Source organism: Anopheles coluzzii, chromosome 3 (assembly GCF_943734685.1).
Source record: "Anopheles coluzzii chromosome 3, AcolN3, whole genome shotgun sequence".
NCBI lineage: Eukaryota > Metazoa > Arthropoda > Insecta > Diptera > Culicidae > Anopheles > Anopheles coluzzii.
Genome location: NC_064671.1, coordinates 45855279 through 45872636, shown reverse-complemented (window position 1 = coordinate 45872636; position 17358 = coordinate 45855279). Strand labels below are relative to the sequence as shown.

At 42.0% G+C, this 17358-nt stretch overlaps 1 protein-coding gene across 1 annotated transcript; it reads right to left on the bottom strand.

Moving 5' to 3' along the window:
• Positions 1–351: 351 nt before the first annotated feature.
• On the bottom strand, positions 352–2810 carry LOC120961323 (uncharacterized). The gene is made up of 2 exons (XM_049608903.1): positions 403–2810; positions 352–361 (listed from the first exon to the last, which is right to left on the bottom strand). The coding sequence occupies exons 1-2, from the start codon at positions 2808–2810 to the stop codon at positions 352–354; spliced, it is 2418 nt and encodes an 805-aa protein (XP_049464860.1).
• Between the last annotated feature and the right edge of the window lie 14548 nt (positions 2811–17358).

Genomic DNA, 17358 nt, shown 5'->3' with positions numbered 1-17358 from the left:
CGTTGTCTCACTTCGTTCACTACAGTTTCTTGGCTGCCGTGCTTATAACGACGGTGGACATCGTCAACGATTAACTCGGAAACACGATGTCGTCTCGGTAGCAGAATAGGTCGCTTCCTCCCGGGGTCGACGTAACGGCAACGATCGATCCTTCCGCTCAATCTCAGCAAGCCGTCTTCGTCCATATAGGGGCTTCGTTTGAACAACAAACTACTTCTGGGAATCGGACTTTTCCACGACGGTGTTGTTGAGTTTTCCCTCGCCTTCCAGAGTATGACATATTCATCGGTAAAAGCGTTCCTCTGAACGTCTCGCAGAATTACCGTTTCAGCTCGCTGGATCTCGTCGCGGTTAAGCGGACCTGTCGATGGAGATTTAGTTTTGGTAATAATGTTTACATACCGACACACGTAAGCCATCGTCCTGACCAGCCGCGTCCATCGGGAAAATCTCTCGTAGTCGATGAAAATCGGACGCGCTATGTGGATGCCGACCAGCTTCAGCCTATCCTTTTTCCGCACCTCCTCGGACGTTTCCGATGGTACTCGACGAGGTATGTTCCATTCTGCTTCGGGTAGTTGCAGGAACTCGGGCCCACTAAACCATCGTTCGGAGGCGAGATGATGCTGCAGGTTGGTCCATTTGGTCGCTTCGTCCGCCACATTAAGTTTAGTTGGAAGCCATCGCCAATCGTCGACGTTCGTCGTGTCCAGCACCTCAGCAACCCTATGTGCGACGAAAATCGAGTACTTACGGTGGTCTGCGTTTATCCAGTCTATAACATCAGTCGAGTCTGTCCAGAAGTAGCTTCCACGAATAGTTTCTCGATGAGCACTAGTTATAGACGAGGCTATTCTGCAACCCATCACAGCAGCCTGCAGCTCTAAGCGGGGCACGGAAAGATACTTTAGAGGCGCCACTCTAGCTTTGGATCCAACTAACGACACCTCGATACGTCCATGGCACTCAAAACGGAAGTACGCGACCGCTGCGTAACCATCTGCACCCGCATCAACGAACACGTGTAGCTGTAGAGATGATTCGGTGAGCGACGCCAGCTGTCGGTAGCAACGTGGTATGATGAAACTTTCCAATTCTGGCAGTCGTTCCATCCAGGCGTCCCATTTATGCTGGATCTCTTCCGGAACTTCGTCATCCCAGCCAAGGTGTAGGCGCCAGACTTCCTGAAGAAGTACTTTCAAATAAAAAAGCACGCCTGCGATCAAACCTAACGGGTCGTAGATCGACATCAAAGTCCGCAGCATCTGCCTCTTGGACGGTGGTTTGTCCTTGCGTGCCAGCTCCAGGTGTCTTACACGGGATAGTTTAAAGCCGAAACTATCTGTTGTGGTGTCCCACCACATTCCCAGCACCTTCTCTGGCTTTAGACACGGTTCGAAATCCATTTCCTTGAGGGTTGACTCAGTGCCTTTTACCGCTGTCACGACTTTGATGCTATTTGAGAGCCAATTGTGGAGAGAAAATCCAGCATTATTGTGTATTACGCTCACCTGATACGCCAGCTCAATCGCTTCTGGTTCCGTTTCCACACTTGTAAGCATGTCATCCACGTAATGTTCTTCATGGATACAGCGAACTGCACGCGGGTACAGGGAACGATATTTCTCCGCATTCTCGTTCTTTACGAATTGCGCCGTACTTGGAGAGCATGCTGCACCGAAGGTCATCCTCAGCATGACAAACTCCTGCGGCTCTGCATTTGTGTTTCCCCATCTCCATAGGAACCGTTGACTGTGGACGTCATCATCGCAAATGCGTACCTGGTGGTACATTTCCCGGATGTCAGCTGCCACCGCGACTCGATATTCACGGAAACGGAATAGCACGGCTTGCAGCGGCGTCAACAGGTCAGGCCCAGTCAGCAGCTTCTTGTTCAGCGAGATACCTCTAACTTCAGCTGCCGCATCCCATACTAACCTAACTTTATTAGGCTTGTTAGGATTTGTCACTGGAAACACTGGAAGATACCATTTCCTAGGGTAGAAGGTTTTCAGCTCATCCTCTCTTATCGGTCTGGCATAGCCCTTTTTCAAGTAGTCCTCTAGTATCGCGTTAATTTTCTCCGCAAGGCTCGTATCTCGGCTCATCTTACGCTCCAGACACTCCATCCTAGATAGAGCCATTTGACGGTTTTCCGGCATGAAAACGTTGTCGCTCCGCCAGAGTAAGCCCGTGGTGTACCGCCCGTCGACGTGTTTTGTGTTGTTTTGCAGAATCGACATCGCACGTTGATCCTCCTTCGACAACAAAGGCTCCTTCGCAGGACCATAACCTTCCACTTCGAAGTACGCTGCCATCATACGATCTGCCCGCGAGGTCTCTCCTTGGCAATCGCATACGTGGTAGCTAGACTCCGGCTGCACAATGGATGTGTCGTTAGCGTTATCCGTGCATTTGCCAAAAATGAGCCATCCCAAACGCGTCTTCGTAGCTGTAGGTTGTCCTGGCTGTCCTTCTATAGTGTTCAAAGGTCTGGTCAATCTGTAATGGTCGATACCGATTAGTAAACGAGGAGAAACAGCCTCATACGAGGCAGCTGGAATCGCCTCCAAATGCTTATATTTCCGCTTCAACTCGTTCACATCGACCGATTGGATAGGGAGCGATAACCGGCTGACTGTACGCACGTCGGCCATCGAAAATGCGGATGCATTTTCTTCAGCACTGGAGACTTGCACCGCTACCCTTTCCGAATCACGTTCATCGCGTCGCTCTCCCGCACTGTACTGCAAACACAACGGGTCAAGAACGCCGCTAACCCCAAGTTGCCTGGCGAGCTCCTGCTCCATCAACGTCACCGTCGACCCCTCGTCTAACAGCGCATGCGTGTAAATTGGACCACTCTCACCGTGCAGCTTTACCGGCACGTAACGCAGCAATGTACCATCGGAGCGCGTTCCATGATGATTTATCTACACGCGTTCCTCGCTGGTGACACGATGCAACTTCCGGTGATGCTTAGCGACGCATCCTTGGACACCACAGTCGTCACGCTTCGAGCACGGGCCGTAGTGCTTGCCCAAACATCGTTTGCACAACTTCAAGGTGCGCACCTTGTCCCACCTATCAGCAACGCTTAACCGGTTAAACACCCGACACTCCGCGATCGTACCGCACGTATCACTGTTACACAACGCGCACTCTCGATGCCTATTGGGCTGGGGCTGATGCGTCTCCACGTGTTGCGCATGCACTTGTCGCGTTGTCGTCTTCTTCTTCAGCTGCGGAGGAGTTACCGCCATTGCTCCATCCGTCGCCTTCTGAATCCAGGCACCGAACTCGCTCATCGTCACACTTTTCAGCTCCTGACTATGCATGCCCCAGCTCCAGCGCAGATATGCCGGCATACGGTCCACCAGCTCTTGAAGCAGCGCTGCATCGTACAATCTGTCAGAAGTTCCGCTTGCCTTTATAGTTGAACATATTTCAGCAACTAAATCGCCGTATTCGATAAAACTATCGAGCCGCTCAGACTTAATCGGCGGTGATTCGCGAATTTGTTCGAGCAACGTATTCACTAACACATCCGGTCGCCCGTATGATTTTTCAAGCGCGCTCAATATTTCCTCCAGATTGTCAGCGTGCCGGAGACGGCCTTGCACCGTTCGTAGTGCTTTTCCCCGTAACGCTCCTTGCAATCGAAGGATATTTTCGTCTTCGGTAAACCCAAACGTACGAGACGATCTTCGAAAGGTAGACAGAAATATCGGCCATTCCTCGGGATTCCCATTGAATGAAGGGAGTTCATAGCGCACTGCTTGACGGGCTGCTATTTGGCTTTGGCTCAGGTCACCTTCTTCGTTGACCGAAATCCGTTTAGCCGTTGAGCAAGGAAGCGATTCCCCGGGCGAAAACGAGGTTCGCTCGCTGCTCTTACTGAGCCGAGCTACTTCCGCATCCTTCTCCCGTATCAAAGCTAACGCTTTCTCCGTCGTGGCTTTAAGAGCCTCCATCTCTCTCTTCAAGCGCGCTATCTCGTCGTCTTTCTTGCCGCTCGCTAGTTTGGTCTTCACTTCGCACTCCGCACACCACCATGCCCTCGTCTCTACCGTTTTATCCACGTGCGCACACTCGTAATGGTACCATTTATCGCAAAAATCGCACTGCAATAACGAATCTACCGAATCCGCCTTATCGCACACCGCACACGTAAAGTCCGCGATCACTGCACTTTCCTCTTGCATTTTTGCACTACACGATTCGGATGCGTTGGCTGTGTATTTGTATGTGCGTGTACCTTACCGAACAGTCCTTTGTTCTCAGCGCTTACCGCGTGGTATAATAGAGCAAGTAGAGAACGAGCCGAATTTGCACAGCTCGTGTGAGAGGAATTTAGAAGAATTATAAGACTGATTTTTTTAATAGAATGTTAGCAGAATTTTTAGAATGTTGCGCGTTAGCACAACGCCCGGTCTGCAGATAAATAAATTACCAAAAAACGGCTTTTTTAAGTAATTCAGGATTATTTTATTATGCCTTTCGCAGAACAAAATTTTAATAACAGAGAGAGTGAAAAAACTAAAAATTCGTCCGCTTCCACGCAGGTCCGGGATCAAAAAGAAAGCCCTATTTCGCAGTCCATGCGGTCACCGGCTATCCGTCAAACGCTCGGTCGATCCCTTTCGTTCAGTCCGAACGTTTATCGTCCAGTCCGAGACCTCTAGCGGCCGCTAGCTAAAATACGGACGCTCCTTGTCGATCCTCGAACGATCGCGTCGTCACCATAAGTGACAGTGAGTATAAAGGTAATATGTGTAGCTGCATTTCGCTATTGTCATTTAACATGTTTGATATCTAAAAGGGTTTTTAAGGGTAACTGATCGCTCTGACTCGATCCTTGTGTAAAGATCCTGGGTTGCAGGCAAGTTTAAAAGGTGAAATAATAGAGTATTGTAAGATGTATCAAATAATCCGTGTACGATGGGCTAAAATGTTCTTCCTACGCAGTCCTAAATAAAATATCAATAAGGGCAAATCAATTGGCAAATACAAAACAAAATCCCTGTTCGCAACATACACTTCACTCAAGATAAATCATCAAATCGTTTTTTTTTTATTCTTGCAAACGATTATGACCGTTTATCCTAGGGAGTAGAAGTTTGACGAACCAAAATGAACACCATTCATCTGTTTAAAACTCTATAGAACTGAATCAACTTGTATACAAAATTACCCCACACATACACACACTCATAGCACACTACCAGCTCAAGGGGTCTTTGGGTTGATGAGGAAAATTATACTTGCCACGAGTTTTTTCCCCGAAGAAATTCACCTTCCCTGGTGAGGTTTGTGACCGGCGGGCAATAGAGAAAGAGAAAGAGAGAGAAAAAAATTGCTACCATCGTCATCTATCGTTGACTCGTGGCTTAAGCAAGCAGCGATTACAAATATTTAATGCAGGTAGAGCCATTTGAGGCCTTTTATTTATTAAAGATTACTAGAACTGTGACGCTAGTACTTGTTCAGCAGGCGACAGCACATTTTTCTCCTTATTTCCGTTCTTTCCGTTGATGTTTTTGATTTTTTTTTCAACATGAAAAGAAAACCTCCATCTTCAATCAGCATCAACTTGAGCGGGTGACTAAGAAGGTGCCGTTAGAAACAATATTTGAGCTAGTGGCCTTAACAATAGAAATCACAGAGGAGGACAAACTGTGATAAGAAAACATAGAAAATAACCGAGAACTGAAATGGGCGGCGTTGGTGTGTGTGTGTGTGTTTGTATGTGTGAGTGAGGGCGCGCGTAGGGAAAATGCTAGAAAATACAGCATTGTGAATGTGATCCGGCATGGAAAGTGCCTCGGAGGCGTATACGAAACGGTAAAGTGAGCGTTGATGAAATTGAAAATAAATTTTTAATTTCTCAATTCAACATTGGCATGGCGGTGGTCAAATATCGTTCAATCTTGACAGAAAAAGGTCCAAAGAAGCGGCCCGTGTTTTAGATGGTGGAAAAATCAGCCCGGGGTAGAGCAGGGAAAGGGTCGTCGTTGGTCAATTATTGGGAGGCCTCGTGGGAGCTGCTGCTGATTTTATTAGAAATAACAAAAGGATACAAGGTAGTACAGTGTATGAAAGGTTGTATTGTTTCTTGCATTACTTAACGGTTGATGATTAAAGACATGTTTTTACTTTCTATTTGTTCAATCTTAGCCTGATAAAATATTTGTTTAATTGTTTAATTTTTTTTCTTTATTTATTAACAAGACGGTAATGGCTTATCATTTAACATAGCTGTTCTAATTAAATTACTAAGTTACCAAGTAAATAATGTGAATAATGTAATTTACAGATAATTGTTATTTTTTTTTTCGTTCGATACATAAGCCTACTAATGATGGACTCTTAATGCAGAAATTTATAACAATCAAAGGTGAATGTGTAATTTTTTCTAGAAAACCACCATAGACATAATTTTTTCAACTTTCCTAAAAAAACTATTGAATAACAGTAAATTGTTAGACTTTTTTCATTTAATCATTAAATTAATTTAATTTGATTTAATTAATTTATAATTTAATTTAATTTAATTTAACATTAAATCTAGTTTTTTCGTTAATTGTAATACATTAACCTAGTAAAAGTTAGTTATTCAAGGAAAACACATTTCCTACTGAATATTTGTAGTATAGTATTATAATTAATAACTCGATATTATTTATTTGAATTATTGTCAATTAGTTTACGCTATGTATTCCACAAAAATGTTGCTACGAAAAAATTAAAAATTAAACTTATTGTTAATTTAACGAAGTGAACTGAAGCAACCAGTAAACCCGTTGCGTTAATTGCTCTCCGCGCACATTGTGGTACGGTACCGTCTTTGAGATATTCCCACCGAAAGTAGTTCACAAGTGCTCGAAACGAAACATAAGTGGTGTGCTGGCGTCCAAAAATGAACAAAAGCAGGAGAGAATTGTGTTGCTGATTTCGTGCTAAGTGCTGCTGCAGTGGTTCGACAATTTTTGCACTCCCGGACCAAATACGGTCCATTTCTCAGGCGATCCAAACAGCGATGAAAAGAAGCGCTCATTGAATGGATTCTCCAGGGATTGCAAGCTTCCCGTTTGCGGGGCTCTCTTGAAACTGGGCCGTATTTATACAGGCTTTGGAAACCGGGCAAAATGTTCCGTCCCCAGGACGGGTTGGGAATTTGGGGTTTTCTAGTGTATGAAGTGGTTTATTACTCTGCAAGAAAATGTTTAATAGAGTTCAGCTGTCAGTGAAGCATAAATCGGCCCGAACGGAAATCTCTGATGGTGCGTTCGAGTGACGTGGCCGTGGCGCAACGGCTACGGTTGCACAGACTCGCGAAGGATTTATGGTACTCGTTGGAAATTTCGATAATTGAAAAGATAATTCTTTACATCGGTGGAACCCAATGTCGGAGTCAGGTACTTGAATGGGCTTTACTCCGATTGGTGGATGGGGGAGGGTGAGGGGGGGGGGGGGCTGAATGTTACGCAATTTGGACGCGATTTGAAAGAGTTCCGCGGGGAGAATAGGGGAAACATAAATTAAAGCAAATTATACAATGTGCCGCTTGATTTATGCCTCGGTGTAGTCATTTACAGTCAAAATAGATTTGCAAGACGTAATACTGCGATTTTAAACATGTATATTGCATTATCTATTCCTATTCTGTAGTACATGAACAAATGAGACAAAAATAATGAAATTTTCTATTTACAACTTGTGGTTAATTGAATCTTTCGCTTGAATGGTCAAACCATCACGAAATCCAACATATTTCTTTGTTTATGTTGATGTTCTGTTCCTAAAAGCAAACGTTTGAAGGTATCATTTTTCCTGCGCTAAGCATATGGATTACTGTTTTCTCTGCGTACTTTCAGTTGACATGGTATATACAGCTTTTTTTATTGCTCATCCTTCTGCAGAGGGTCAGTCCGCGGCGCAAGAGAAGCTTTCTTTCAAAGCTCTTCCGGCATGATTAATGTTTCAGGCCTTTCAACATTTAAGTATGCACACAAAGGCAAGAAAGAACAAACAAACAAAAACCTACGCTTCTTTTCATCCTTACGCCAGGACGTTTCCCCCACCATTTTGGGTGCAGAAAATCAAACAAACAATGTTTGGCGGCACTCGTGTTGCGTACAACCGTGCTACCTCCAGCACATCACTCCTCCAGTGGATTTAGTTTTGATTTTATTTGCATGCACCAGATGACGGAAGTACACGCTAAACCCGACCCGAATGACCTGAAGAAAAGACATTTGATGTGTTTGTGTTTTAAAGTAAAAAAAAACACACTCAATAATAGCAGCACAACAACGAAAGGAAAAAAAATGGTTTGCTATCATTAAAAGATGTGTGCTTCTGCAAATAAATCAGAAAAGATCTTGGAGCAATCGAGAGTACAAAAGCATCACATTCTGTCGCTTTCGGTTCTTTCCATGGGAGCAATCGTGCTGCTCTATACATTCGGACAGGAGACCGCCCGCAGTTACAGTAAGCGAGAAATCATCATTAATTATAACGACTTAAGCCATCACACGGTATGGGGTCGGTCCAGGAGGGCGAGACAAGCATAAGGTAGCAACGCAAGTTCTTGCTTTTCCGATCGGCAAAGCGGGTTTTTATGGTGTTTTAGAATGTTTTGCAAGATATAAAAAATGTCCTGATAAAAGCAGGAAGAAACCGGTCGCTACCTTTACAGGTGCAAAACGTTCGGTACGGATGGTACCGGCCATCAGGGGATAAATGGGTGAGTGCATTTTTCCAAAGCTGCCTTCGTTCTGCTGCTTGAATGTGCTCGAAGAGAATCACGCTTGTCGCGACTTTCAAGTGCAAACCCATAAATCTTGCGGCCGACTTGGATGACACGTGGGTTTGCGTAAGTAGCAAAAAGCGCTGTCAAGACACGCACACAAAAGAAGGTTTGATTTTTTTTTCTAACAAAATATGGCTTAATATATTTAAAAATATCCGTTTTGAGAATGAAATTATTGTGAATTAATAACTAGATACACTTGTTGATAGATTTCATAATAAAAAAGCAATAGCATGAATGGGGTTTAAAAGGCACGACAAACATACTTTCATTTAATTAAATATAATGCATTAACTAGTAAACTTTCATCCTGTCCCAATATTTGCTTGAAATTGAATAATTAACCCTGAACTGCACCAGTGCCCTCCAATTAGGCGCATTGATTGCTCGCCTACACTAACGACCACACATTTATCAAATCGTCCCATTCTGTTCCCTGCATCATACAGCTTCTATCTGTGCACCATCATAAGGACCTCTCAACTAGCCTTGTCGTTCCACTGTGCTCTCACTCTGTACTTATTCACACCAAAGACCATTAGAGAACGTTGGCGTCTTGAGCGTTATTGAACATCCTTGGACCAGTACGATGGACATGTTAATGCATCCGGAAAACACTTCAATCATCGTACGAGTTGATTCCACACTGCCATCGGCGTTAAGTTATCCGTAAATATATCCATCCCCAAATTGAGCTCATCGTCGAGCTGTGTGTGTATGTGCGCGTGTTTGTGTATTGGGTCCCGTGCCGGGAGGAGCCGTCAATGTGCAGTTTGGTTGAGCACCGGGACGCCCGCCATTCAACATTCGATGCATAGCAATCCCGGGAAAGATTTATGTTCTCTATCGGAAAGCCATTATTCATTCGCCCTGGTCAATGGGAAGCCAAACGAGAATATAGTTGAGACTAATAGTGGACGGAATTTTCGTACAATGTGTCAAGTTGTTTACTGTCAAAAGTACCGACACTGGGAGCGATATTCCGGTGGTAGAAATGTAGCCAAGCCAAGAAAGAAATGTCGCCCATTCACGAACCAACCATACCGTTTGAGTTGGATTTCTTTCGCATTCATTTTACGCTAGCACCCAGAGGAGCCTGCTCGCGTTGAAAAGATGGCAAGCAAATGTAGGAAAATATCCCCAATCCTACTTCCGAAGGCGTTACCTCTTGGACGGCCGTCAAGGCACATGTTGGTTTTCCTAACCTTCTTCACAAACTTTCTACATTCACTCCGGATGTCCGGAAGAACCTCCACGGAGTAAGGATTGGAAGTGCCGATAGTGTTTCTTTCTTTAAACCATTCTCACCGCTCGAAACCAGGTCCCTAGCGGATGAAGTGTCCCTATTCACCTGCAAGTTGTATTTGAGAGTGTATGAGCTGTTTTTTTTTGTTGCTGTTGTTGGTTTGTTTCCACATCATAGCTAAAAAGGTGTTTGTGAGTGTGTTGTCAATGAGTATTACACCTGTGATTGGCAACAGGAAATGATATTTTCACCGTGACCATCGTGCTGCTGTCGAAAATCTCACATTACCGCACAGGATACCCGCCATTCGGATGATTCGATTTCCGAGGGACTTTCGGGGCGGCGGCCCCGAGAATCGATGTGAATAGAGATACGGCGGGCGAAATGGTGTAACACAATCGTAATTAAATTTATGTCACCATTTACGTGATATGAAGCACCATGATACACGGCGAACGACGCGGGGACAATGTTGAAAATTAGTTTCGAAAATGGAAATGGATGTGTGATTAGTTATACGCATCGTTAATCGGCTTTGAAGTGATATGTTTTCTAGTAATGGGAATGGTCTACATGTGATCCTGTTAACATTTAACACCAGGTAGGAGGCATGTTGCATTCACAGTAACATGTGCTGGTGGGACTAGTTCAGCAGCGGTGATATTTGTTAGCAATAAATGTTATTTGCATTAGTATTGTACAATTTACGTGTAATAAGCTATTTCGGTTATTTGATTTTGTTATGGAAATTAAGATAAGATCAGAAAATTTAAAGTATCAATAGCAACAGAAAGTAAAAATAAATTGATTTAATACTTTTATATGGAGTTTGGCACTTAGTGACTGAAATCAGGTCAACACTTCATACATAACCATACATACATAACCAAAACTAGCCTCAGTATTTCAGCCTAGATCATTTCCGCCTTAAAAATATGTAAACAAACGATAATCCGTCGTAAACGCGATCATGTTAGCTAATAAAGGATTGAATTTTTTTGCTGAAGGATAAATATTGTCCCAAAAAAAGGTAAAACATTATTTGGATCGGGGTTTTTTTTAGATTTTATTACTTGTATGAAACAGAGAAAAAAGAATACAAATCAAATTTAAAATGCATCTTTTTTTAACACAATTTCTGAAATCCCATATGGCAAACTGTAACTGTCACTTGGATACTACCCCAATGATGTGTATTGCTCCTCTAACTGGCTGAAATTGCAGCTCGTTGGTTGGAAAAAGAAAAAGCCTTATTAAAGGAATAATCTTCCTGCATGTTAAAATACCTAATTAAATGAACTTGTACTATTTTGTAACACTGAATATAACAAAAATACGGTAGAATCTGCTACAAATAAAAAACTTAAAAAAGTTTAAGCTACATAGTGTTCCCATCTTTCGAAATATGTATAGGCAATTCTATTTAACGAAATAATTACTCTCGCATGAAAACAGCCACAATCGTGCTGGAAGTAATCAACAGTTTGCCACGCAAACGATACTTGCAGCAAGAACATCTCCTAAGCGAAATCATAATGTTGCGGATAAACTGTTCGCCAAGAAAGGGAGAAAAAACTTTCCCATCGTATAGTTCGTACGAATGCTGCCACGTAAAATGATACGACCACATGAATATTACTAACTCTGCTTCTTATCGACGCTATGTGCTTGGAATAAGTAAAAACAAAACTGTCTCCAAAGCGCAGTAGTCCCGGCCCGCCTGCCATCAGAAGATATGCCTTTTCATCCTGACGCAACACAGTCCCTTTTGGGTGCCAGCCCCAAATCAGCATGGCAAGTGTTGCTCTTGTGTGCGCATATAAAACCAAAAGGTCGATCCGAATCCTCAGCGTGTGTGTGTTTGCGTGTGGTGAATGGAGGAAAAAATGCCACATATGCGCCGAATGACTTTTCACTTTTTAACTGTTATGATTCTTTGATGGCAAATAATATGCAGCACTCGTCCTTGGGCTGTGACTCAAGTGATCGTCCAAGTAACCCATAGCGGGTAGTTTCTTTTGTTTGTCTGTTGGTTCTTTGCTCACTCTGCGAAACTGGTGCTTACTTGAATGCTACGTTACAACTCACTTTCTGATCACTTTTTTGCGTTTTTTATTTAACATTCTATGAACGTCTTAGCCTAGGAGAAGGTTTTTCTCAAGAAAAAAACCCTTAAAGTGTTGAGTTTCGGAATACTTAAGGGGGAATTTAACAAAAGAGGTGCATTTTTAAAATAGTACACAAAAATAAATATAACTTTGATGAATAAAAATAGCAGTTTACATGACTGTCACTTTTTAATTGGAATAATGTTATTCCTCACTTACATAGAAAATTGGATGACAAAACAAAAGTGAATTGCGTACAAAGGACGACAAAAGGAAGCACATATTGTTTTCCTTTCGTGAGGTTTTGTATGCAGAAAATCTTTTCGGGTTTAGTTGAATGTAATTTAACCACGTATTTTAGCTATCGCAGCATTTGTAGCTCAGTATGCAGGCAAACACGTGTTTCTAAAAATGCGCATCGGTACTATAACTTATTTAGCTCTATACAATTATACATTTACTCAATGCAGGTGTAGCTGATTGATTTATAATGCAGTTACACCTTATTGGTGATGTATAAGATAAGTTAAAATAAAATAAATTCTTCTAATTTGATAACAGAAAACATGATTATTTCGTATCGCATTTAAACGTTACATGTAACGTTACTGGCAGTTTTAGTTAGTTTTAGCATGAATTAGTGTATTGCTTCTAAGCTAATTGCTATCTGTTTATTTACTGTAAGTAAAGGATGCATGATATAATGTTTAAAGGCCGGGCTACATTGATCGTACTCCGTAGTGTAATTTCGATTTTCACTAGCGCATCTGGCGGCGGCTGTCGGAAGCAAATTGGTAAACAAATTGAAGCCGCTTCAGAAAATATGTATTTTTTCCATGTTTTTTACTTAATTTGGATGAGAAAAGTTTTGTAAAAGGTAGAAGCACATGTCTTGCACGCATTCGATTTTCACTAGCGCATCTGGCGGCGGCTGTCGGAAGCAAATTGGTAAACAAATTGAAGCCGCTTCAGAAAATATGTATTTTTTCCATGTTTTTTACTTAATTTGGATGAGAAAAGTTTTGTAAAAGGTAGAAGCACATGTCTTGCACGCATTCCATCCATTTTCATGGCAAAAAATGATGGAAAAACTACTTAATTTTGAGATCCGGCACGACCATTTCCTCGACGACCAAAAAAAGCTTCGGTCAGCCGCCGCCAGATGCGCTAGTGAAAATCAAAATTACACCAGAGAGTACGGTCAATGTAGCCCGGCCTTAACACTCCAGGCATTTTGTAAAGTGATTTTTTTTTAAATGGATGTTTTTCTAAGCTGACATCTCTCCAGATGGAACCTGAGGATAGCTTATAGCAAAAATAACACGAACTTATTCGAGTCCAATAGTTTGCTGTCATTGATTTGCACTCAATTGAATCAACATATAAAATGAAAGTTCAGATATGAGATCAAAACAAACATAACATTATAGGTTGGTGAAAGTTTCACTCGGACATATATCATTCTTTTCGTACGGGAGGTACTTTTTTATCATCCAATTCAATGAACGCCAAGCTGAAACCAACTAAGTTTAAAATGAGTCAATAGTAGCAGCATTGCAATTATCGATATTAAAATCGTGTGCGTTTGTCACCTTCGATGGCACCAGAAGTCAATATTTGCATATTTGCAGTTGGTAATAGACTAGCAATGGAGCAATGGCCCTGGTGGTCAACAATTCAGGCAGGTGTTGTAGACAGTCACTTTCAGTGGGTGGACCGAGCGAGGAGAGGTAGGTTAATTAAAGAAATTGATATAATAAATTAGCGCTCGGGCTCAAACCACAAAGGAACGATGATCAATTTATGGCACGAAAAGTGTTGCAAAACATTTAAACCAATTCAAACGCGGCGCAATTGCGGTTTTCCTTTCAGCAGCTATGCAATAGACGAGCTGTTTGTTTGGTAGGTGCTGGAAACCTTTTAATTTGAGTGCAGCTGCTTTTTCAATGTACTGGTTTATGGGCATGAATGGGTAAGTTTATATTGCAAAAACTTTTTCTGACATGTTTACTATGCTATTTGTTTCAAAAATCGAGGTTAGCTTACCTGAAACAAACATGGATAACAATCGAGTATAATTTATGTATCTACATGCAGAGCACTATTTTGTAAGTTTTATTATCTCTTTATCAAATTGATGTTTTTTTCTTGTTTAATAAATACTCAAAAAACACAAACAAAACTCGAAATAATCTTAAGGCCGGGCTACATTGATCGTACTCGCAAGCGTAATTTTGATTTTCACTAGCGCATCTGGCGGCGGCTGGTGGAAGCTTTTTTTGGTCATCGAGGGAATGGACCTGTCGGATCTCAAAATTAAGTAGTTTTTCCATCGTTTGCCATTGCAAAAATGGATGCAATGCGTGCAAGACATGTGTATCTACGTTTTACAATACTTTTCTCCTCCGATTTAAGTAAAAAACATGGAAAATTAACGTATTTTCTGGAGCGGCTCCAAATTGTTTGGCAAAATGCTTCGGTCAGCCGCCGCCAGATGCGCTAGTGAAAATTGAAATTACACCAAAGAGTACGATCAATGTAGCCCGGCCTTTACATTTTGAAGCAATACTTATTGTAAAGAAATATGTTTAGCTGTTGCGTCAGAAGTGATTTACTGGATAAATTTACCACACTCTGGTTGACTTTTCATTTAAAAAAAATAAAAAAAAAATACATAAAAATAATAAAGTACATAAAAATGTATTAATGATAAAGTACTTATTTTGATTGTATGACAACGTATAGGATCAATTATTGGATTTTTGATAAATACGACGAAGACGAAATATTTGTTAGAAGAATCTTGCTCGCATTGGAATAGGTTGAGAAGCAGTGCAATCGTGCACGACATCATCTTTGAAGTCGGAAAGAATTTCTGCTATCTTCGAACGATATTAGCTTCAAACAAATGATTTTAACATCAATAAACGGAGAAATATTTTTGTAGGAAATCGAGCCTTATATGGGCTCCACAGTAGTGATGACAAAAACAAACAAAGTGAAAGACAAAAAACACAACGAAATGAAATTGGATCGGAGTCGCGGGTGCACTCCAAAGACTACTCCACAGTCTGTGAAATCGCTAAAAACTTGATGAACGAATGTGAGATATATTGAATTTAAAAAGTGTTTTTTTTTTTATTTAAAAACAGAGCCGATAAAAATAAAACAGTGATGTAGTTGTTGCTGAGCATTCAATACACTATACTAACTGTCCTTGTCGCTCAGGCTTATCAGTTGAGAGCACAAGCGAGCGAACGCGCTGTGTATGTGATGGTGGTAGTAGCGCGTACGATAGGCAGATAAGTGAATTAGAATAGAGCATCCTCTATGGTTCTAAGCGCTTAGTTTCCGAGCGTACTAAGTAGTGCATGGGGCAGGCATGCGGTACACTATTAAAAAGGATTTTTCCCTTCGTCCTCATCAGGACATTTTTCGACTAAGGGTAGGAATTCCTAATAAAAACCTAATATGCACTACACAGAATTAGAAACATAATTTAGCGTTAGAGATAGGTGTCCAGGGCGCGGTGTTAGAGGATCGCGTTCGATCCTAGCGACATATTTTTCGCCCCGCCTAATGAAGAATATTTTTCCTAGAAGAGGATGTTATCCATCGCTAGAAATACACGCTGTAAAATCATCTCTTTCCTAACTGAAAATAAACAAAATGAGCTAAGCAAGAGAAACGCAACGCAACATATTATTTCACTCCCGAAACGATATAATCTTCGAAAGCTTATTGATCCGCTATTGGACCCCTCTAGTGGTAATCCTCGGCGGACACCAGTAGGCAGAAAGGCGAAGTCGAATCCGATCTCTGCTCGCTCACTCTCTACTCCTTGAGCTTCTCCTCTTGAGAGTTTCTGCGGTAAAGGTTCCCCTTCCATCTGCATAGCCCCCCGAAAGCCTGGGGAAACTAGCTGGAAGGCAGTCGCTGTGAGGCGCGAACTTTTGCCAAAGGGATCTCGAAGGCGGAGTTCCTGGCGGTGTTAGTGAAGCGGGGGTTTGTTCGAAATGCTGCTCGTCTCCACGGCGGACCCAGGCACCAGCTACCTTCGCAGCTGGTCGGTGCGGCGGAGAGGTCGGGCAACAGTCCTGATATGAGTAAATCAAAAAAATCACTAATAGCAAAACGTTAAAGCTTTCTGTTGTACTTTAGCTGTTGCCTAAAAATATGTATTTGTATGCCGCCAATTTGTTTGTAATAAACTCTCTGGTTTGTCTTGTGAGTCCTATTGTTTAACCTATTGAGTTGTTTTAACCTCTTTCCTTAGGACTTTTCTCTCCTTTTGTATGGTTTCAACAGTATCAGTTGCTTAAACAGACATTGCAAAATCGTGGAGTCAAATAAGAAGAAAATTTCAAGATCTTCTTGCTACATGAGCCGTGGATCTTGAGTTTGTTTGGCCAAAGAAACGAACAATAAGCCATGAACTTTCTGAGGTATAAAGCGAACTGGTAAATCCTGACAGTTTCGTTAAGGGAGGTTCAAGCAAACCAAGCGGTGACGTGGGGCCACGTGCAAAAATCAGGTTTCGGGGTTGGTATGAAATTCCTCCATATTTCTATTGAGGCTGCCTCCGATAGATCGCTACGAACGATCGCTTAGTGCTTTCACTCGTGTTTATCCGTCACTGTATGTTGCAACAGGTTTTTCTCAAATCCAAGTTCGGTGATTCAAACGCTAAAGTTTTTTTACATTGTTTGTTTAATTAAGATTAGGAAATTATGAACGCGTAAGAAAGAGAGTATTTAGTGAGCGTTCGGTCCTTACATTACTTCTTACTTTCTGCTTCGGCACAACGTTCATCGCTCCTATTTCAGCGGTCAAATTGGCTGCTCCTAGCCATTTGCCTGAAAATCGCAAGCTAGTTTTGTGTGTCGTTTTTGTTTTAAGTGTGACATGATTTCAGCCTCCAACTGTCAAACTCCATCTAGCTGACTAAACCCCAGCAAAAAACTAGACTAGAATCGTGAAGGGCCCCAATTTTGGAATTTGGCTAAAAAATTAAGGTAAATTTTCGAAAGCTCTATCCAACTGTTTTTGCAATGTAAATTATCAGCCTCTTTTATAACGTTGCTGAATTAAAAACACTTCCATGACATCGAATTGTGTTGAATAAAGCCACGAAAATAGTAATGTTAATACAATTGAGTGCCGTAGACTAACGCATCGTACATTTGTAA